The sequence below is a fragment of the Hoplias malabaricus genome, chromosome 4, assembly GCF_029633855.1.
Source record: "Hoplias malabaricus isolate fHopMal1 chromosome 4, fHopMal1.hap1, whole genome shotgun sequence".
NCBI classification, from domain to species: domain Eukaryota; kingdom Metazoa; phylum Chordata; class Actinopteri; order Characiformes; family Erythrinidae; genus Hoplias; species Hoplias malabaricus.
Genome location: NC_089803.1, coordinates 42,344,051 through 42,367,654, shown reverse-complemented (window position 1 = coordinate 42,367,654; position 23,604 = coordinate 42,344,051). Strand labels below are relative to the sequence as shown.

At 39.5% G+C, this 23,604-nt stretch overlaps 1 protein-coding gene across 2 annotated transcripts in view; it reads left to right on the top strand.

Moving 5' to 3' along the window:
* Nucleotides 1-1,397: 1,397 nt before the first annotated feature.
* Nucleotides 1,398-23,604, top strand: part of snd1 (staphylococcal nuclease and tudor domain containing 1) — a 162,678-nt gene continuing 140,471 nt past the window's right edge. The window contains exons 1-10 of one of the 2 annotated variants that reach the window (XM_066667129.1): nucleotides 1,398-1,729; nucleotides 3,461-3,610; nucleotides 3,832-3,952; nucleotides 4,452-4,533; nucleotides 9,142-9,302; nucleotides 10,158-10,249; nucleotides 10,431-10,589; nucleotides 14,340-14,446; nucleotides 14,636-14,726; nucleotides 18,247-18,360. In XM_066667129.1, the coding sequence (XP_066523226.1) occupies nucleotides 1,652-1,729; nucleotides 3,461-3,610; nucleotides 3,832-3,952; nucleotides 4,452-4,533; nucleotides 9,142-9,302; nucleotides 10,158-10,249; nucleotides 10,431-10,589; nucleotides 14,340-14,446; nucleotides 14,636-14,726; nucleotides 18,247-18,360 (1,155 nt within the window). In that variant the 5' untranslated portion in view covers nucleotides 1,398-1,651. The remainder of the gene's footprint in view (nucleotides 1,730-3,460; nucleotides 3,611-3,831; nucleotides 3,953-4,451; nucleotides 4,534-9,141; nucleotides 9,303-10,157; nucleotides 10,250-10,430; nucleotides 10,590-14,339; nucleotides 14,447-14,635; nucleotides 14,727-18,246; nucleotides 18,361-23,604) is intronic. The other variant, XM_066667130.1, reaches the window with a different exon arrangement.

Genomic DNA, 23,604 nt, shown 5'->3' with positions numbered 1-23,604 from the left:
ATAATAGTCTGTAAAATATGCCAATAGAGTGCATTTTATAAATGAATAATGAATGACAATTGAAGTTTGATATTCTAGTATGTTATATTTAATTATAAATATTGAGTTATTATAGAAAATATGTTTTTTTAAGAATAAGTCTGAATATAAATACATAAAAATGAGAATGACATTTTAACAGATACTTTATATTTTAAAAGTGGACACAGTCACATCTGGCTTCTACACTAATAATATTATAAGAAGTGGAAAATAAACATTTAAAAGACATTTAGATATGACACTCAACACAGGAGAACTGTACATGAGGAGATGATCTAGACAAGACAGACAAACAATTTACTTTTTTAAACCCATCATCATCAATGTGACTGGTGGTGTAAAAAACCAGTAAATAATAATAAAAAATGTTTTAAAAAGCCAATAATTTAATTAGTTTTGTACATTTATTGATTTGATTGTATTTTTTTTTAACTCAGTCCATTTATTTACAAACCTGTTATTTATTTAAAGAAAGCTTGTAAAAACAACACCCTCCCCCAAAAAAAACAAACAAAAAAAAAACAAGCAAACACCAACACCCCCCCCCAATAAAACCACAACCAAGCAAAAAGAAAAAAAATGTTTTTTTTAAGTTTTTGCTGACTTTTTGCTTTTTGTAACTTGAGTGGTATATGTTTGTAGTATTTTCAGTCTTTACTTTCATGCAGTCTCCCGAATTTAGAATGGGTTTCTACCTAAATAATAGTTCCCACCCATGGAGCAGAAATGTAATATCCTCATCTCTTTTCATGATTTACAATGTTTTGAGGGCTCTTTGCTGGTTTTCTCCCTTGAACAGTGAGAGAGGACTCACACAGGACTTTGTTTTTATTACTCATTTACTGACATGTGGGCTCAGTAAAAACATTAGTATGGTTTCCAGCACACAAACAGACTGGGGAGCTAACAAACTGTGAGGAAACAGCTTTCTGAAGAAACAAAGATTTTTTTTTTTTTATTATTACAATCATAAACACTGCCTGTAATAGTTTCACGTTACATTAGTTAATGCAGATGTGGACTGTGACATGTGACAACAGCTGTCTCAGTCCTCCCAAGCCCAATTGGCTTTATTTATTAGAGTAGTATGACCATTTCTGAGAAAGAGAGAGAGAGGGAGAGAGAGAAAGAGAGAAATAAAATGAGAGTCAGGGATAGAAAGATAAGAATGGGAAAGAGCCAGATATAGAAAGAAAGAGACAAAGAAGAAAGAAACGAAGAAAAAGTGATTGAGTCAGAGATAGAAAGTAAAAAAAAGAGACAGGCAGGAAGACTAGATGTCTCTCTATCTACTTTTTTTTTAAATCAGTGCTGACGTGTCTCAGGGCGCTCTGACCCGGATGTTGGTGCTCTGTGAGCGGTGCGTCACTGTGAAAGCGCTGTATCCCGGGCTCTGTGGGCCTCGAGCTGACCGAGGAAGTAAAGGCAACTGCTGCGACGCGTCCTCCCCGCGCATGGTTCCGGTGAAGTGAGCGTGATCCTCCGTGTTCAGCTTCTCTCTGTCTTTTTTTAACCGAAGCTCTGCTGAACCTCCTTGCCCTATCCCTCACTCTATCTCCGTCTCTCTCTCTCTCTTTTTTCCCGAGCGGACTAAGTAAACGTAGCGGTTATGGCGGCTCCAGTGAGTGCGGCGGCTCAGAGTGGTGCGACGGCAGCTCCGGCGCTGCAGAGAGGAATAGTGAAGATGGTACGAAACGCACACACTGATGCATATAACGTTATACACACTGACACGTAGAGCAACGACACTTAACTTTCTTTATACCATGAGACACACTCCAGCTCCACACGCTCATCTCTCTTCCAGCCCGGGGCCGTTCTTGGAGTAAAGAAGTCTCAAACCCCGGAGTTTACACAAGTTACACAGCCGTTAGCCACGCGGCTAACGGTCACTGTTGACCCCAGCTGTTCCCTCGATAGTTTGAAGTTGTTAGTAGCTGGCCCAAATAACAGGTTTTCATCCTAAACTCCTCTGAGTACCCAGCAGCTGCTCAGTTTTCTTGAGTCTGACTTTAGACAAGCTCCACAGTTGGGGCGCCTCTTAAAACAAGTTAACATTAGCTCTTGGACTTTTTCACTTTTTGGACATTAAATCTGAAAGAACACACTTAGCTAACGTGTTAACCACTTACTTTTCTTTACACCTGCTCTTCACTGCACGGTTTTAACCAGAAACATTTATGTTTTTTAAAACCCAAAGAGAAAAATACACAAAGGTAGAAAACCTATGCTCTTGCTACTTCTTCGACAGCACCGTGTAAGCTCTAACTTTACTTAAAGTAACTATATTTGATTTCATTTAAATGTATTCTTTTCAGCGTTTTTCTTTTAAATGGAAGCTACTATGGATTCACACCTGTACTCCGTTTTGCAGCGACGGACCGTTAGAGACCTGTGAACGTTTGCTAACGGCTATGTGTTTTAACTTAATCTTATGGCTTCCTATAAGTTTAGTATCAGCAGTTCCAGTTGTTTTTAGTGCTGCATATTTTGTTGATAAACCGCTGAACGTGAAAATGTTGTTGAGCTTTAGTGAAGGTTAACGTTAAAGTTTACGTTTCCAGATGTTGAACTAGGGGCTGCTCCGAGAAACTGACACGTAGCTGTTAGCGGAGGAGCTTTGGCCAATGGCTCCTCTCATTTATACTTAACCTCGGTGGGAGAAGAGAAGGAAAATCACGAAGGCTCACTCAGCTGTTTTTTAAATGAAAGTGTAAATAGTGTCAAATTCAGACACTTTAAAGAAAAAAATGCGACTAGAACCAAAACTGCATTCAGCACCTTACCAGAGCAGTCATTTTATGTTTAGCTCCAGTGAAGATTAGGTCCACTTAAAAGCTGCGGTTGAGAAAATATCACTTTCCCATCAGATTCAAAGCTTCTCTAGAAAAGCTTTGCCGACGCTGGACTTGCTTTAAACCTGTTAATATGCTTTACATGTTTTGTGATTGTAACGCCATTATATTCGTTTTTCTCTACACTGCCTCCTCTCATACATTCTCCAATCTGGGATCTCTCACAGGAAAACGGATAAAACGTTATGCTCTGGAAACAATTCAATCATTTTCCAAGCAGTTGCTTTCTATGTGGCTAAGATTCTCTCCTTTAGTCTGTGAAGTTTGACTGCTGTTTGTGACTTTAAGAGCTTTCATTTTTATTTGACTTTCATTTTGTTAACTTCATTTTCAGTCAGAGGTTCCTGGTGCTCCTACCAGCAAGGTTACCAAGATAAGGCTTAAATTCAGTAATTGTATTTACAGACTCATTGAGGAACTGCCAAATGTTTGTGTTTCTTTTGAACAACTTTTGAAGATGTGCATGTTTCACTTTCCGGTGTTTTATTGTAATTAGGTTTAGATTTAATGCTCATTTTCTTTAAAGATAAGTATTGATAAGACATTTTCTGGCTCTCTCATAGGTCCTCTCTGGATGTGCAATCATAGTAAGAGGGCAACCGCGAGGTGGTCCTCCTCCAGAACGACAGATCAACCTCAGCAATGTCCGAGCTGGGGCACTTGCCCGCAGAGCCATCCAGAATCAGCCTGACACTAAGGACACACAAGATGAGGTGCTTAAACCTATTTATTTTTTTAAATGTTGTGTTGTTAAGCTATTAGAAAAGAGTATTAGATGTCATACTCAAACCTTGGTGATGAAACTTACTTTTTTATACTGAGAAGGAGGATATAACCTTCTGGATTGCAAGTTAATAAATTACAGGGTTGCTCCCTCTTGTGGTTAGAGGAAATTACTACTGGTCATTGAACTCCCTCTCTGTGCTTTTTACAGCCTTGGGCTTTCCAGGCTCGTGAGTTCCTGCGCAAAAAGATGATTGGGAAAGAGGTGTGCTTTACTGTTGAGATCAAAACCCAACAAGGAAGAGAGTATGGCATGGTATACCTCGGAAAGGGTAAGCAGCAAATGTGTTCAAACTCAATATCATGGCTATCATCAGTGTTTTTTATTTTTAATATTTGCTTTGCTTTTTTTTTTTTCCCTCCAACATTTCAGTCCTCTGATGGTATTTTACCGGGCTGCATGCTTTCATATTTGCCATGTGACAAATGAAGTTGAGGCTCATACGTTTGATTAAAATGTACATATATCGTTTTATCGTTTAACTATTGCAAAAAACTGTTCATTTGAACTGTGTGGAAGTATTACAAAAAACAACTCTTTAAACAAATATATAGAGTCAAAATCAAAGGTCAACACAGACTTAGGAACAGGAGTCATAAGTTCATATTAAGTATTTGATGAAAGGTAAGAGCAGGCATCAGCATGCTTTGTAGTAACTGATCAGCATCTACTTTCTTAGCTTTGCTTTGGTAGGTGGTAGGTTGTCATACTGGTTTAATGAGGTAAAGCAGTAATCACATATTTATTTTTTCATTCATTGTTTTTCTCAGACACAACAGGAGAGAACATTGCGGAGTCTCTGGTTGCAGAGGGACTTGCAACAGTCCGCAGAGAGGGCATCAGAGGCACCAAGTAAGTATTGTGTGCATTTGTGCCACAGTGCCTGAATGAATGTGCTCCAAGTAGGAAGACACATCTGAGGCAATTTATTCTGCTAGAAAAAAAAAAATTGAGCTGTAAACTCCTTCCACAGTGGGAAGGTTGCTTCTATTGAAGTGGTTGTGCTTGTCCAGTTAAGGCACCTATTTATCTTTGTCACGCTACACAATAACCTTTTAACACTCTGTGGTTTTATCTTGATTAAATGACATATGAGTAAAACATATTATTTATCACACTCTTTCAGCTCTTGCAGTTGTGTTTATGGATTCTACAGTGTGACTAAGTCTAGTATGGGGGTGTAAAAAAACAAACTGAGTCATGCACTGACTACACTATATAGCAGAATAGCTACACGTACCAGTTATTTGCAAATGTAGATTTGCCCAGAATTTTCAAATGATGCTCAGATTTGATAAAGAACAGTAGAGCCAAAAATCAATTAATGTCTGCAGTATAGTGAGATTTATCTTTATTGTGACGGATTATGCGCTTGAGTCTAAGGTTTCCACATATATATTTAGTAATTCAGGCACCTAAAAGTAGAAAAGTCAATTAAATGACACATTTACCACTTTAATAAACTTACAGACCTCCGTAGAGAAGGTGCACATCTTGACCTCAGCATTGGCTCATTGTCATAGAGCATTTGTTATTTGGAGATAATTAATAATATGCAATGAAATATTCAGTCATTAAATAGATGATAGCTAGAGCTGGGAGATATGGCCAAAAATGTTTTCAAGATGAGGTTTTGTATATTGATCGTTCTTGATATTTATGGCGATATTATCTTTCTAAAAATATAGACTGAATACACTGAATGTTCATTACTGTACAACATATATATCCGCATATAGTATGCACATTAATCAAATTCACAAGGAAAGATTTTCACTGGAATAATAACATTTTCTTACCACATAAAAGTAATGATATCTTTGTCTTGTGTTGTGAAAACATTCTTAAGTCATTACCACCTCAAGCCTTTAAAGAAGCAGAGAGAGTACAAAGATAGATTAAGAAGAGTTTAAAATAACAAATGAATAAATAAATGAACACTACTAAGTTCTGAACTATAATATTGCACTTAACCCATTAGAAGGCTTAGAACAGTGCTTGTAACAGTTGGAAAGCTAGAACATTTTCAGTTTTGCATGTTCATTCATTCATTGCCTTTAACCACTTATCCAATTCAGGGAAGCGGTGGGTCCGGAGCATACCCAGGCATCAGAGCCAATTAAAAATTTGTGAGCAGAGAATATAATTTTGTGTGTGGAAAACCACCTCAGGCGGCACGGTAGTGTCGCAGTCACACAGCTCCAGGGGCCTGGAGGTTGTGGGTTTGATTCCCGCCCCGGGTGACTGTCTGTGAAGAGTTGGTGTGTTCTCCCTGTGTCTGTGTGGGTTTCCGCCGGGTGCTCCGGTTTCCTCCCACAGTCCAAAAACACACGTTGCAGGTGGATTGGTGACTCAAAAAGTGTCCGTAGGTGTGAGTGAATGTGTGTGTGTCTGTGTTGCCCTGTGAAGGACTGGCGCCCCCTGCAGGGTGTATTCCTGCTTTGCACCCAATGATTCCAGGTAGGCTCTGGACACACCGCGACCCTAAATTGGATGAGTGGTTACAGATAATGAATGAATGAATGAATGAAAACCACGTCAGGCAACGAACAGTGCTCTCGCAAACCGGAAAACATTTCCCGGCATGAAAATACACTTTGAGTGATGAAAACCCCACCGGATTCTCCCTGTGCCAGAGGGAAAGTTTCTGTGCTTGTGTTCTGACAGGGGGTTGATATACCAGACAAAATATTCTCCAAAAACACATAGCGAACTGGAGACTATAACATATATTTAATATAAATGTGTATATATATTTAATAGATACACACAAGCACTTGAATTAAACCTATTATAGTCTTGTTAACCTTCTCATGTTTATGCGGTCGCCGGTTCATTTACGGTAATAGCATGAGTATATGTGCCAGATAGTGTACAGCTGGCTGTGCTACCTGGGAATAGAAATGAAGGTTTATCGATCTCTATTACCCAAAACTTATCATTGTTATCGAACGAAAATTCATCACAAAACATATCGATATTGTTTTATTGCCCAGCACTAGCTACAGCTCTCATTATCTGGCTATAAATTTTGCAAGCATATCATGGCTTTTCTATTAAAATATGTGCTTGCATTGCATTTCTCCCTCTATCAGTGTAGTATTTGTTTTATTTACTGCATCATTGGAACATAGTAGCTGTCCTTCACATTGTGTGAAAATCTTGAAGAATGGACCAATAAATTCTCAAATTATTTAGAATAAAATTATTATTATTATTATTATTATTTACATTGACGCCCAACGAACGTTATGGAAGATTTTTTTGATTAATTATTTTTTTTTCTTTAGTGGCGAATGAGGAAAAAAAATAGTTACTATTTTAGGAGATGCATGTTTTTCATTAGTCAATAAAGATATGGACATTTTAAATGCTCAGTAGCTAAAGAACATCATTAATGATACTTAGGTTGTTATTAACTGCTTTTGGATACCTGGCCCTATTTAATATACAGAATGTATATTTGAGGTATTTTTGTTCTTCAAGTACTTGAATGCTTCCACTTTTTAAACTGAACATGGCAGCATCTTTTAAATGTTATTTGTGCATTAACATGATGACACTAATGGGAGCGACAGAAAGGTTTTACTGTAGTCATGCATGATAAACCACAAGAAACTGTAATAGTCATGAAGTTGTAATTATCTGTATGGCATTTAAAATGTAAAGGTTGTAGTGACAGTAATGGAAACTTAGTAATGGAAGGTGTCACTTGCATTGCGGTTGTGAGATTTATTCTTGAGATAAACTGCTTTATGGAGCACAGCCACACTTTCTTACATGGAGTGTAATACTGATATATAGCAATTGTTGTTGGCATGAACACTGATGTATAGTGCTTGGAAAAGCATTGTTTTGGGCCAAATATCCCTTTTTTGGATATAGTCATGATAGGTATCTGTTTCATATCATGCATTATTTGCATTTGGACCAATTTAAATAGTGTGCTTTTGTGTATTTATTTAGGAAATATTTCAGGTAAATTGATATCTTGGCACATGGTGAGTTAGAGTTTTGTGGGAGTGGACCATTTGCTTTCGATAATTGAGATCTCAGTCACAATACTAGAAGACTGTTTAAAAGCTGTGTTATTTCTTTGGAAGGAACTCTGGGTAGAGTTGTAGATCCTTTTAGTATTTAAATCTTTTAAACATTAAAACACAGTGAAGTGAAAACACACTGAAGTGACCTGCCATTTTTCTTCCAGAGTTTTTACCCACCCATATCTAGCTGAGCGTTCTCTCAGTGTGCCCTTTACCACCTTCTGTCCTGCCTCACTGATGCTCAGCTTAATATCAGTTCACCTGTGTCATGCATAATGGCAGACATGAGTTTCAGTGTGAAACGATCCTTAGTACCCCTCTTGGGGACCCCAGGAGTCGTGATGGCATTACCATGCTTCATTCATTCTTTCTTTCTTTCTTTCTCTCTCTCTCTCTCTCTCTCTCTCTCTCTCTCTCTCTCTCTCACACACACACAGCTGGAAGGTGAGATTTTTACTTGGCAGCAGCATCTTTTAGTTTTGTCAAACTTATGGGGTGGGCTGCATAAGTGAAGGCCTGCTCCTTGGGTTGTGTAATATGCAGTAGATGGCCAGAATTTTACTGCTGTAGAGCGGAGATTTTGAATCAAAATAACTTGCGTCATGCGGTTTTGGAGCTCTCCTTTGTAAAATGCCTTTTGGGGCTTTGGAGAATAGACACTCCAAAGCTGAGTAAGTCCTCTTGAACTTGAGTGATTGATTTAGAGAGGGATCCTCTCTGTATCCGATAGCTCATTGTTTATTCCTGTCTCACAATCACTTCTCTTCATGCTCATTGATCTGGTAGTCTGATCAAAAGCTCGTTGGACTTAACAGCTTCATAGAGCTTAGTTCCCCCCTCCCCCCTGTTGTTTCCCTTTTTTGTTGTTGCTATAAATGCATTAGGTTTCATTCTGTTTTTAACCTTCTCTCTCTCTCTCGCGCGCTCTCTGTCTCTCCTATCCTTCCTATACTTGTGCCTGCGTGACTTAAACTGATAGGCACATATTAAAAATCTTCTGACGACCGTCTGTCGTGGTCAGACATTTTAATTCTCCTTCAAGATAACACAGGCTTTTTGAACAACAATGGACTTAATTGAAACATGTGTTGGGGTTTGATAATGAACTAATGCATTTGAAGGGTTTATCACAAGCTGCTGGGGCCTCAAAGAGGCCTGATCTTTGTGAGCTGCTTCACAATCTGGGCCTCAGCACTGTGAACACAGCAAAGCTAAAGCTAGTTAACAATCCTCTGATGGACTGCTGGCATTTGATCTGTAATGTCAGAGGATGTTTTGTTCTATCCCACTTTGAATTTTAAATAAACTTTAATATCATGGTAAACTTTTAGCGTAAGCTAATCACTTTCCATTTGTTACTTACATGTTGCTTTCAAACTCTGTCTGCAAAGAGAATAACTAGCTGTCTGTCTGTCAGTCCTGAGCAGGCCAGGCTCTGTGATTTGGAAGACCAAGCAAAGGCTGCTAAGAAAGGCCAGTGGTCTGAAGGTGGTGGGTCGCACACAATTCGTGACCTGAAGTACAGCATTGAGAACCCTCGTCACTTTGTGGATTCTTTGCATCAGAAACCAGTGAACGGTAAGAAACTGCTTCTTAATCTCTTGTACTCTTTCTTGTTTTAACAGTAGTTTATTAACACAAGTTCAGGGTTAGGGTGTGTTTACATATTACATTATGAATATATCAAACGATTAATACACACACACTTGTCAAATGTAACACCACATGTTACTTGTGCCTTTGTGAGAGTTGCTAGATGGTGTAAATCCATTCTTGTTAAAGAAGACTTTAATATTTCATGTCTCAGACTTGTAAGGACTTTCTGGCCCTTATCATGCTCCACTACTGTGTCATTTCTAGCAACACTTTTTCCATATTTTTTTTCCTTCACCCACATAAGAGTGAGAGAGAGAGCTTATTTCTCTCAGTCAAATTGAAAAGTGACTCAGATACTGTTCAGAGTTGACCTCCACTGCACTGCCAGCCAGCATGCTGCAGATGAGAGTGAATGGCTTTAAAGAATTGGCTGTGTTCCCCTGTTCAGGGAATATATTAAGCTCTGTGACTGGTCTGCAGTGTAAGAATAGTGATTTATAGGCTGAGGGTTTTGGGAGTTATCAGTACAACTTAAGATACTGTTTCACTTGGTGGCCTGTTTTTAACGGACCATGATTTGCCCTTCAAGACTGAAAATAAAAGTTTGAGAAATGTTGCAGCACCTGCACAGCTAGCATTAGTTCCTAGCGTCTCCACGTTTCATGGAAGCTGTCATATTTGTCATGTGATATATTATTTTTTTAGTTTATTATTCCTTGTTTTTCTGCTCTTTCATATTTGGTGTTATATCTTAGTACATACCTCTGTCTCTCCCTGATGTTCTCATATTCATTCACTCTCTCTCTCTCTCTCTCTCTCTCTCTCTCATACATTCAGCAATTATTGAACATGTTCGAGATGGCAGTGTTGTGCGAGCACTCCTGCTGCCTGACTACTACCTGGTCACAGTGATGTTATCTGGAATCAAGGTAAGTCCTAATGTAACGTAGAACAGTGAAGAAATTGTGTGGTTTAAGTCACCAAGAAAACTCTTTACAAAATTATATATAGCTTTTAATGTAATATGCCAATGTTTCATTCCATATAGAAACTCATTAAAAACCAATGTTTGTACATTTAAGTTTTGAAATCTATGTTTGACTTACGCAGTGCCCAACATTTAAACGCGAACCTGAGGGAACAGAGACCCCTGAGCCATTTGCAGCTGAGGCAAAGTTCTTCACAGAGTCACGACTGCTTCAAAGGGACGTGCAGATAATTCTGGAGTCCTGTCCCAACCAGATAATCCTGGGCACAATCCTCCATCCGGTATGATCACAAGTTACACTCAAGCAGCCATATGAGTTTAGAATTGATTCTGAGAATGATTGATAAGTGTTGTTTTATTGATAAGAATAAAAAGCTGCTTATAGATAAGAATATGTTTGAGCCCCCCCCAACCAGGGACCATAGCCATATTTAGTGAGTGGAAGGCTTTGTGCCATGAGTTCTGCTCACCATCCTTCGCACTTCAGCTCAGAGTCAGCACAATGTGAGCAGAACAACCAGGAAGCAGTGTGTTCAAATGCTGAACTCTCACTTTTCTATACTGACTGGGTGGCCCTCAGCACAGTTTGGGCCTGGTACCAGTAGATTAGTATATGAAGTTTACAAGTGTTGAGGTAAAATTGAACATCATTTCTTTCAAGATTGCTTGCTTAATGTAAGACTCTAAAGAGGAAGCTATCCCGTCATATGACCAGTAGGGTTTAGAGAGCTGAAGAGAAACATTTAGCTCCCTTCTCATATCATTCGAAGGTAAAATTGTGGGACATTTTGACCTACTTCACATCATGAGATCATCTATCAGTCTTCTCTTTTCTTTAGCCTTCTCAAAAGACCACTCTAGTTTCTGTACCGTAAGGCGCTGTGATACTCTACACACTACGTTTTACAGCTCCATTTCAGACATGACTTTCCTCATGCTGACCCTTTTTAGTCTGCCCTCATGTGGGTGAAACTTGGCGGCCATGTTATGAAAAGAAAATGTGCATGTGCTGTCAGGGCTGACAGTGTCTCCCCATGTGGGACTCAGGGCTAAGCGCTTGCAACTCCTATCCCTCATTTAGGCCAAGCACTAGGCCACTTAAGGGCTTCATTTGACCCTATCAGGAGCAGCTCCTGGAAGCAAAGGATCCTTTTTCAGGGCAGACTTCATAAATGTACCTTCTTCCTATCAGATCTCTCTCATTTTCTGACTCTTATTCAGCATGTATACTGATATACTTTCCTGTATTTTGTAATACGTTTAACAACCAAAAAAGCAATTTGCTGGTTCAGCATGTGTGCAGAAGGCATATTGCCGGTTGCACTGGACAGCTACTTTTAGTTACCCCGACTTTATGGATATGCATGTTAATTTAACTTTTTCATCTATTAGACACTTATCAACAGAAACATTGCAGTAAATGAGCCGGAGTTAGCTCTGTTTTGTTTACTGTGTACTGATTTTTATTTTTTATTTTTTCCCTCCCACCTCCCCTCCCAGTCATTAGTTGTCTATTGCGTGGAAATGGAAACTGAACTATTGCACACAGTGCCACAAATGGTGGGAGGGTGAGAAGCACGTCTTCCGCTGAGACGTGATGTCAGCTACCATCTCTTTTCGCAGTGCTCTGAATGTTCCATCACTGGCCTGTCCTACGTGCCAGATTAGAACATTGAGTGCCCAGCCCTGTCACATCAGTTGACAGATACACATGCTGGCTGGTGTCATGCCATATGATGATGTGGGGGATGGAGGTGGCCCATCCTACCCACAAAAAAAATGTAATTTAAATAAAACAAATAAATAAATAGCAAAGACAATTGTGCTGTCTTAGGACTCCCATCCTCTGTAATGACAATGACATAGTTTAGTCGATGTCAATTTTATTTATAAAGCACATTTTTAAAACCACGAATGTTGACCAAATTGCTGTGCATTAATAAATAAGCCAAAAATACAAAACAAACACAACATTAACTCTGTTACACATAGTGTTGAAAATGTGTGAAACTGACGAAGTATGATGTTTTAGGTAAATATTCAGCACATCAGTGTAGACTTTTCCTTTTATATTTTATCCCACATGATCTACTGAAAAGCAACATTATAGGAACTTTACTGTTTAGAGTTTTGGAGTCTTTATGAATGAGAGTATTCACCAATTTGGTTGTACAACTGTGTATAAAATTAATTATACAAACCTGTCATGGGTTTCCAATTACAGGAGCATTTCAAAAAGATAGAATATTATCAAGATGTAAAATTTTGGTAATTCAATTAAAAAACACTACCCCATAGATCCTGTATGGGATTTAGTTCAGACGTGTTTGCTGGCCAATCAAGCACAGTGATACTGTGGTTATTAAACCAGGTATTGGTACTTTTGACAGTGTGGACACGTGCCAGGTCCTGCTGGAAAATGAACTCAGCATCTCCATAAAGCTTGTCAGCAGAGGGAGGCCTGAAGTGCTCTAAAATGTCCTGGTAGACAGCTGCTCTGACTTTCGACTTGATATAACACAGTGGACCTACACCAGTAGGTGACATGGCTCCTCAAACCATCACTGATTGTGGAAGCTTCTTACCCTAGCCTCCTCTTACCCTAATGTGCCCATCTCTCTGGAACAGGGTAAAGCTAGACTCATCCGACCACACAACCTTCTTCCATTGCTCCAGAGTCCAAACTTTAAGCTCCATAGCAAATTGAAGCCATTTTTGCCGGTTAGCCTCACTGATAAGTTGTTTTCTTAAGGCTACACAGCTGTTTAGTCCTAATCCCTCGAGTTCCCTTTGCATTGTGCATGTGGAAATGGTCTTCCTCTCACTATGAAACACATTTGAGTTCTACTGCTGTTTTCTACATTTTATTTTCACCAAGTGTTTAAGTGATCGCCAATCACGATCGTTCAAGATTTACATTTTTTTTCTGACCACATTCCTTCCTCAGACATGTGTTCTCACTGTCCTTACACTTTTTAATAATGCATTGGACAGTTCTTAACCCAATTTTATTAGTTTCAGCGATCTCCTTAGATGTTTTCTCTGCTTGATGCATGGCAATAATTTGACCCCTCTGACCCTAGGATGTGTTTTTCGACATGGCTGTTTAACAAATGAGAATCTACTCACTGCATCAGTTAGGGTTAAATAACTTGTTGCCAGCTGAAACATAATCACCCGTGCAATAATTATCCAATGTGAGGCTCTTACCTATTGCTTAGTTAAATCTTGGTGGTATTTGTATCCAGTGTATTTGTTTAAAAGTTTGAATTTGTCCTTCAATATTGGAGTGTAAATCCTAAATGTATGCCACTTGACAAAAAATGGTAAACGGGTAATATATTATTTCAAATGTCATTATTCACCTCTTTGATTAAAACATACTCATATCAGAATATTATAACCACCTCCTTGTTTCTACACTCACTTTCTATTCTCTCAGCTCAACTGTCCATACAAGAGCACTTTGTGGTTCTACAATTGCAGACTAAAGTCTATCTGTTGTTCATTTTTTTATTTGTGCCCTTTCAGTGGTCAGGACCCATACATTCTGAAATGAGATAATGAATGAAATTTTAAAAATACCTTTGGTGAAAGGTCTTTTAATTGTTTAACCTACGCATAAAATGTTATAAATGCCGGATACATTTGTACAGTATCACTTTAGCCTCATCATATTTTGCATGGCACTATTCCCGAAGATTTCCCAAACTCCTGACCTATTAGCAGCTGGTTCTGCATCAGAACTTCTAGCTATTTAAGATAATTTTTGTCTTTTGTCTTTCTGTCTTTCATGCTCTGTTTGCAACTGATAAAAACACACAGACTTTGGTTTTGTCTACTAGGATCTCTATTATTCAAATTAGCCCGTTTGCAGGTGGTGTTTATTTAAAACAGCAGGTCACTGTAAATCAGTTGAAGTAACTCTTTGTTGCTGTTATAATACCAATTACTCATTTTCTCTGTTGGAGTTTAAGCTCTCAGATTTTGTGTGTGTTTGTAATTTGTTTTTATTTATTTATTTTTTACAGAATGGGAATATCACAGAGCTGTTGCTAAAGGAGGGCTTTGCTCGATGTGTTGACTGGTCTATGGCGGTGTACACACAGGGGGCAGAGAAACTGCGGGCAGCAGAACGGTCAGTCCCTGTCAATCATAAACAATCGAAACCTGGAAAACAAAACATAAAGCTGACCACTTGAGATTAGTGGTTGATAAAGTCTTTAACTTCAGTAGCTTAAGTCTGCCATCATTTCTGTATGGAACAGTGATTTCATTTTCTCAGTGCCCCAGAGGAGGTTTTTATAGTCGGATCTTTGTTCTGCAGATCAGCTAAAGAGCGTAAAGTGAGGATCTGGAAAGACTATGTGGCTCCCACTGCCAATCTGGACCAGAAGGACAGACAGTTTGTGGCAAAGGTGAGTTCAAATAAACAGACTTTTGCGTTTATATTAATAAAAAAATAAAGTTTACTTGGGTAAATTAGCTGGTGTTTATTATTTTAAAATTTAATTTATTCATTTATTTGTTAATTCATGTTTTAACTTAACTCTATTCAAAAAGGAAGTTAAGGTAAAGCATCCACATTGTCTGAGGCAGACATAGTTTAAAGATTGGCAGCTAAAGTAAATTGAGAAAATTCAATGTCCCTTCATCATACCTTACTCAGTCTAGTTCAGTCTTCCAAGTAAAAGTAAATGTCAGACTTGGCCATTATATTGACTCATTTTATAACTTTAAACTGGCACTTTAGGCTGGTTTGTGAAGATTTCAAACAAATGATGGATTAGCTTAGCTGTTGCCACTGCAGTCAAGCCCTCCAGCCCGAAGATTAAAACTTATTAGTTGTTTTCTGTTTCACAGGCACTGCAATTGGCTAATATGCTGTTTCCTCCTCGTAGAATAAAATATCGTAGCCGTTTTTTCCCCCTCCCTTTTTATGTTAAATATAAATTCATCATCCATCAGTGTAAAACTTACTCTAGAAAAGTAACAAGGTGTGATTATTAACATGTTAAGTTAATGTATGTATTTGTTAAAGTTGTTTGTGATTGGAGTTAGCTGCACCACATATCTTATGGATCACCAGTTTGATCCGCTGGTCTGTGGCGGCTGCATGCTTTAATTTGGCTCGAGTATGAACATTTGTCATCTAATTAATCAGTTGTTTCTAACTGAGGCCAACTGATCAAACTAGAGGACCAGGTGTGCTTCCTTCTGTTGGTGCTTTGTGGATAAGATTGGTGACCTCTGCATCAACTGAACGACTGGGCATAGCATAAAGGGAAGCTGTTCAGCAAAGTAGTTTGTGTTCTAGTGTGCTCTAGTTTGATAGTCAGTATCCTAAAAATGAATCGGATATGCCATTGTTGTGTCTCTAGGAGGTTGGTTGAAGGTGCCCAGTGTGTTAAAGGTTTATAAGAATTGCAAGTGTTTGAAACATGGCTTTGGATGAGGGGGTCTTGGATTTCTAAATATAGGTTCCTTTCTTTTATAGACGTACAGGAGAATGAGCCTCTTTTGAATAACCTATTTATGATGTCTAATGCTGACATTTCCATCTCTTTCTCATGCTCTTTAACAGCTGACCTTTTCTGCCTTCATTTTCTCTATATCAAACTCTACCATGCACACTTCCTTTCAGTGCACTGACAGAGTGTGATAGTTGAGTAGTGCTGTTTAGACTGTGGGGCTCAGCTGAATGTGCCATGAAGCAGTCCTTGCTGGCCTCAGGTGTTCCATTTGGTTCTGCCTACTCTAGTGCGGCCGTCCCTGTGTCTTCTCGAGCAGGCCCGCCGTGCTCCTCTGTTCAATTATCGCTGATAGGCCCTCGCTCTGCTCTGGGCCCAAGCGAGCGAGACATGGAATGCCACATTAATCCCGGAGCTCATTCGGCATGCCAGAGCAGTGCTGGCTGCCACTAATATGACATAGTGAAGAGTTGGGGAATAAAATGAGAGGTTGGAATACCTCTTTAGAAAAGGTTTTTATTTTTATTTATTTATTTGTGTAGCTGCGGGTAAGAATCTTTACTGAAGTAATGGATGTCATTGAAGTGGATGGTGACAGCTGGGACAAGTGAAACACTTTGTGACCCTGATGTGCTTGAGAGCTTGCAAAATTCTTCCCAGTTTGGTATAATGTGTTTAATAAAATAGGAAAACAAAACCCAAATCTGTTTTGAACTTCAAGGCGTCTAAAATATTCATCATTGACCTTTTGGTTGTATAAAGGTGTCACTTTGTGGTCTGCTAACAGAATAAGTTTCAAAAGCTTCAATATTTATTTTCTTTTTTTTTTTTTCTTTTCCTGAGTCAGAAAAGACCAGCGAGAATAAAACATTTATATCAGCATCAGCTAGCCTCGGATCTCCTTGAGCCCTGTGAGAGAGGATAGTCTTTGAAAATTTTTCGTACGTTTGTGCACAAGTGCATGAGTGCAAGAAGGTTATGTAATGTAGAGAGGAGGAGGTACGTATTGTCTTTGTAGTCCACTGTGCATCGGAGGTGGACTGAAATGTGAACATTTTAAATGAGCTTGTTTTCAAATCCCAAACAACACACTAGTGCTGCTGCTCTATTAGCCATAAAGCCATAGCTCAGGCATTGTCCTGTGGGTGGCAGTATCTTCCTGCCAGGCCGTGATCTGCAGTGGCAGAGTGAGTCACAGAGCTGGGCTGGATGTCCCTGTTGGCAGCTTGCAGTGAAGCGCTCTGCATATGCAGCTGCTAATTAACCAGCAAATGTGCTGGCCAGCCATTTTACAGCAACATCCTCACTGATCTCCACATTTGTTTCAAGAGAGGGAGAGAGAAATGGAGAGGGAGTATGTGGAGGGTGTGTGGGGTGGGGGTGTGGGGTCACATAGATATGACCTTGCTTTTTAGGGGTGTGTCTTTATCCCTGAGTGCACACTGTGCTGTGTCGTCTCCATGGAGAGGTTGCTCCAAGTAGTGTTGCTGAGTGTTGAGGCGGGTGCTTGTTTTTGTATGTAGGCTGTTTTCATTTCCACACTGATGGCTCAGCTAATAGCTGAATGATCTGGTGCCATGATAATCCTGTCGATAACAGACTTGTCTCCTATACCCATCGCCATTGGAGACCGGTTTGGTCTCCCTGAGTTTAGATTGAATAAGGTGGTGGGGTTATGTTGGGGGTTGTGTAAATACCGCTTCCTTGCATCTTGACATCAGTCTAATCTATTACCTGCACCTGTCCAAGTATCTGTTCTGCTCCTCTGTACTACAGCTTTAAGACCTCAAAAATGCTGACTTTAAAATACACAAACATCTAATTTGTGTTCATTATGAATAGCTTAGGGCTCTATAAGCTAATCTCTGACTGACTTTAAATGCTGTTAAATTCCTGTTGGCGTATACGAATGTGTGCAATAGAACACACAGCAGAAGCAATCCCATTGCTGTTATTGAATGAGGCTCTATTTAACTATTGTCTGTCCACATTTCTGTCCTTGACCTGTCGGTGACTTTCACTCTCTCTGTCTCTCTCGTTTTCTAGCTCTCCACTCTTCTACAAATAATGCTTAGCCTTCTCACAGGCCTGTGTGTATTCCTGAGCTAATAATTAGTTCTGTAATCTTTTTGATCTACTTAATTCGCCCACTTTTTTTGGCAAATTTCATAACCCCCATTCCCTTTATTTTACAGCTTACTGTTCTTTGACATTTCACGCAATAGTGGTATAATTGTGAAGTTGGAGGATCTGATGGCTGAACAGAGAGAGAAAAGTAGAGCTGTTTGTCAGCAAAGAGTGGGTGAAGTGTGTGTGTGTGTGTTTCATCAGTCACACACAGAAATGTTGGATTTATAAAGCTGTTTCTCTGGCAACAAGCTATGTTCCATGTCCTTCAAGTAGAACATTACTATCCTAATAAAAAAAATATATATATTTCTCTCTCTCTCTCTCTCTCCCCAAACAGGTGATGCAGATTGTGAATGCCGATGCCATTGTTGTAAAGTTGAACTCTGGCGAGTACAAGACAATCCACCTGTCCAGCATTCGGCCCCCAAGGAATGAAGGCGAAGTAAGTAGTGTATGTATTCGTTGTGTCCCAGTTTGTGTGTGTTGTGTCCTTGGTGCTCCCTGTCACTAAGGCCATTACTGAATCCACTGGGTGCAGGCTGTCAGATGCACCCTTTGCAAAGTGCTGATGTTGAAAGTCCCCTCCGATTTTAAAAAGGCGTTTCTTGTCACTTCATACATCTTTCAAAGAGTTTGTAAAGTACAATCTTCTGCGTCTCTTCTGAACACCAGGGGGAGCCAAGCCAATAAGGCCCAACCGTACACTTCCCCACCTTTTACCCCCTGTGCAACAGCTACACTTAAATTTTTTTTTACTGTAACTATCTAAATTGTGGAACATGTACTTGGTGAACGTAGACTGAATCAACTTTTAGTCAAAAGTTATGGGATTTGTTTAAGATGTTTCTCTATGATCCGATCTAACGCAGATAATTCCTTTTCAGCTTTGTAATGATTTAGGGATCGGTTGTCTCCTGCATCAAAGATTAAATATGCATTCAGTTGAAGTATTTTGTTTATATATTTATGTACTAAATTAATGTTTTTTTTTTACCTCTGTTATCTTGAGAATCTTTAAGCACCTAGAAAATAAAACATGTTGAATTCAGATGTTGATCCTGCAGAGAGTGTGTGCATGAAATAGAAAAAAAAAATAAACACAATGGCTAGGTTTCTAGAACATTTGCATTTTTATAGGGTACTATTTAACAGTCATAATGCTTATTGCTTATTTCTTTTACCAAAATTTAAAAAGCAATATTACATATAATCTAGCATTATTTTTGCTTTAAGTTTACATAGGTCTTTATTTCAGTTCATGCTTCATTTACATATCTTTCGTTTACAAGTCTTTTAACATTTGGATAAATGTAACTTTCCTCTTGACATCTCGCACATAAAGCATATGATTTTCCCTAACAGGGAAATGATTGTTGTGTGTATCGTGAAAACAGACTCTGTGAAGTAAATGTAGTGCCTGTGACTGCTCATAATTAGTATCTACTAGCTTGTATCTTAGCCACTGCTAACATTTCTATGTTTTAACCTGCTGCTCGGATGCAAAACCGCATTTTGATGTTTAGATGCTTTAAAATATAACGTTTTTGGCAGACGTACAAAAGTTTGAAGGAGAGAATGAAGATCTGATAAAAATACTTAGCAGTGTAAAGCTGTGAATCTGGTTATAAGCTGTTGACAAGCAGTTAGAGCCAAGATCCCAATGGCTTTAAAATGGGGATTAATCAGATCAGCCGTGATTTATAAAACAAAGATTGGAAATGTGTTTCAGAACCTGCTTCAGTGAAAGGGGATTGGAGCCAAATGGTGGGGGGGTGTTTTTGGGAGGGAAACAAACAAACCTCATGTCCAAATCAGTCTTGCATGAAACTGGGGTGAAATGACAAAACATTACCTGGTTCCCCACTGAAGAGAGTTAGAAATATGAGAACAGCTCTGAGAATGGTTTACACTTTGAAATCTTTCATATATTTTAAGCATTCCCTTATTACTGTACTTGTGTGAACAGGGTGGTCTGGTCTCACATCAGCACCGTTGCTTCAGAGCTCACTCTTTAAATTCTAGGACTACTGCAGTAAAACAGTCCAAGTTTTAAGCTTAATGTGTTTTGCACCCCAGTGTATCACAAGGTGGGCTGTGGCTGAGGCAATGAATGGGTGTATTCCATGTACATGCATCCACGTTTTTACTCCCTCGACAGTAACATGCAGCCCTGATGTGCTGTAGCACAGGGCTGCGCCAGATGCTTCAACAGCATGCGTTGTGTGCTCGGCTGCACTCTGTTATGTCATAGAGATGGATGGAGAGGGAGAGGGGAAAAAGGCACTACACTATCACTGCTCAAGACTCTTTCGGTTTTGTGCTGAGGAGTAGGTGAAGGTCAATGGGTCACCTTGTCACTGGAAGAAAAAAACACTTGTGAAATACATTTTGGCCAGTAATTATTGTACATTGTTTACTCGGCTTAGATCAGCTGATTGATCTAAGCCGAGTAAAGAAAAAGCCCAATAAAAACCTGTTTAGCCAGTGTTGTATCTAATAATATAAGTGACATATGTTTGGGTGTTGAGTATCGCTTTAATTATAATGTAGTTGTGTTGTCTTTGAGCTTTTTGAGCTGTCTAATCTTCAGAAGGATGAGTTAGGGGAATGGTCTGTCCTGAGATTTGTTTTTAACTTGGTCTGATTTCTCTCTTTTCTCCTCACATACACACAGCATTAGCCCTCTAAAGGCATGTTAATGTGTCTGCATATTGTAAAACAGCCACTTCAAAAAGCCAAGGGGGAGAAGTAACATGCTGCTAATTCAGTCACACCTTAATCTTTTTCTCGAACGTTCCAGCAAACAGACATGCGCGCACATTGTTTTACACTCAGTCTGAAGAGGCCGACGCCAAGTTTCTCTGTGGTTTACCTGCCTATTCCTATTCCCTTAAGTTATGGTGTATCCAGTCTGTCTTGCGTACTCTTTCACACCATTCATAATGATCTAGCTGACAGAAAGAGGGCTTCCCCTCTTCTGTAAAACAACACACATGAAATTGGGCTCTTGTCATGGAGTTATTGCCGAAAGTGGTCTTGGTGCATCATGTGTGTTTCCTTCTGGACCTTCCTTTTCTTCATTGCTGTGAGTGCTACAGAGGCATTTGTGTTGACCAATGCAAAGATGAACGCTGACAGCTGCTGTCGTGTGTGTCTCTCTCTCTCTCTGCCTCTTTCTGGCTTTTTTGTGCTCTCTCTCTCTTTCTGTCTCTGTCTCTCTCTCATTCTTCATCTCTGTCTCTCCCTACCCGCTAACCGAAGCTAAAGTATGACTGACAATACTGCCGGACCATTTACGCAGGCTGCAGTAAAACGTGACTTCATGTGCTGCTGATGACCTCTCCTCCTTTTTTCTCCCTCTCTTTGCTTCTTCTCTCTCTCTGGGCCAGACTGAAGCTTATTTTTTGCACTGTTGGGAGCTATTTTGAGCTTTGTGGTAGTGTCAGCTTTTTTCGGGATCCACATGAGGACACGAGGAGAGAGAGAGTGGGGAGGGAGGGGTTGTCAGAACAGCTCAATGACTCATTGCTACTTCCAGTGTCTGTGGTCTGCAGGGTAATTTTGAGATCCAAATTTAAAGGCGAGCCAAAATAAATGTCTGTAGAACAGTGAGATCATAACTGTATAACTCACTATCTGTATGTGCACATCTTGGCTGTACATTTTCTGGCGCAATCATCATTTTTCAGTCATTGTGTGTCTGGGTTTGATCAAGGCCTGTTTGTGTGCTTTTTGCTTACGTTATTACTCTGTTTAGGGTCATTACTCCGCATATGTATCACAAGTCACAAAATTTGTACTCTACTTTCCTCAAATCAGATTTTAATATATTTTTGTATAGCCACTCATCATATCTGACAGTTTCATTGTATCTGACAAGCTATTGGTCACTGAGTTGTGGTTTTCAGAAGCTGACAAATGTTGCATGAATCATTTATTATACATCTGGCAGCTATTTAAACATGCAGGTAAAGTTATCAAAATCTTATACAAGAATCATATAGCACATAGGCCTAAAATATTAGCGACAAAAATGCTCCATTTGTCAACTGTCCAATTATCTGTTACAACTTAGTTTGGGGGGGTGGCTACACACTCTCCTGTGTAGCACAAAAAAGAACAAGGGGATATAAATTTCCAACCATTTGGTTTTAATTAATGAAATAATTCATTCATTCATTCACTTACTTACTCGTTGTCTGTAAGCATTTGTCCAGTTCAGGGTTGCAGTGGGTCCGGAGCCTATCTGGAATCACTGGACGCAAGGCAGGAACACACCCTGGAGGGGCACCAGTCCTTCACAGGGCGACACACACTCACACATTCACTTACACACTCGCACCTATAGACACTTTTGAGTCGCCAATCCACCTACCAACGTGTGTTTTTGGACCATGGGAGGAAAACCCATGCGGACATGGAGAGAACACACCAAACTCCTCACAGTCAGTCACCCGGAGCAGGACTCGAACCCACAACCTCCAGATTTGTGTGACTGTGACACTACCTGCTGCACACCGTGCCGCCCGTATTCAACATGTTTTAAAGTGTGTATGTATGAGGTACTGTATTACCCACAGTAGACAATGTTCAGATTTCTGCTCCTGTGAACTGGAAGACTGCTGAGCGTTGTCTACTATGGGTAATATATTTATGGGAGATAAATACATCTCAAGTATGGGAGATAAATAAATTGGTGCAGATTGAATCATAGCACAAAGGCCAATAGAGGTAACACTCGGAAACACCAACCAACATGCACTGTTGTATTTTTTGCTAAAGCCTCTTACTAAAATAGGAAGACTTGTTTTAAAGTACCATTGCAATGGGAAAACTATTATTTAGAGTATCTGTACATGCCCTACATGCACAGGATTGATGTTAGGTTTTTATTAGCTGTTAATTCTCTCACACTCAGCCGGGTCTGCACCGGTGACAGACTTGTCCTCCTCCATATTGTGATTTTAGCGGTAGATTGTTCTCCAGCCCATCATTCACTCTAGTGGCTTCTACTTCAACCCCCCCCCCCCCCACACACACACACACACACACACACACTCACACACTGGCAAAGTTTCAGCAGATCTGTGCTTAGTTAAACCAGAGCGACTTTTGACCCAAAGCATGACTGGTTAGCACACTGGCTGCCTAACGTTTGCTCTTTTGCATCATTTTCAGAATCATCTTACTTTCTACTTCTACACTCTGTAGGACATACAGAGCCTTTTGAGACACAACCTACACATCGCTGCCAGTCATGGCTGATAACAGCAATATGCTTACGCAACCAGACAGAAAGACACATGGAATTCCTTCTGACCATTCACATTCATGTTGCATACCCATGAACAGGACCACACATGATAGTGTCTCAAATCTGATTAGAAAAGATTGGATTTGACATATCCTCACAGCCCTGAAAAAAAATATCATATCTGTGTCACATTAAGGCTGAATATCAGATCTGAGTCATTCCATTCTGATAATGTGACGTTCTGTCAAATCATGTTGAGAATGTATCCGTTTTTGAAATTCACAAGTTTAGGTGTTGCACTATAGTTTCCATTTGCATTGTCTCTTATTTTTATTTATTTATTGGTTCAATCGATCTCAAAGAGGCCCTTGGTTATCCTTTAACCTTATTCCACCAAAACCACTTCTTAAGTTGGTTCCATCCAGATTCTTGGTTTATTCT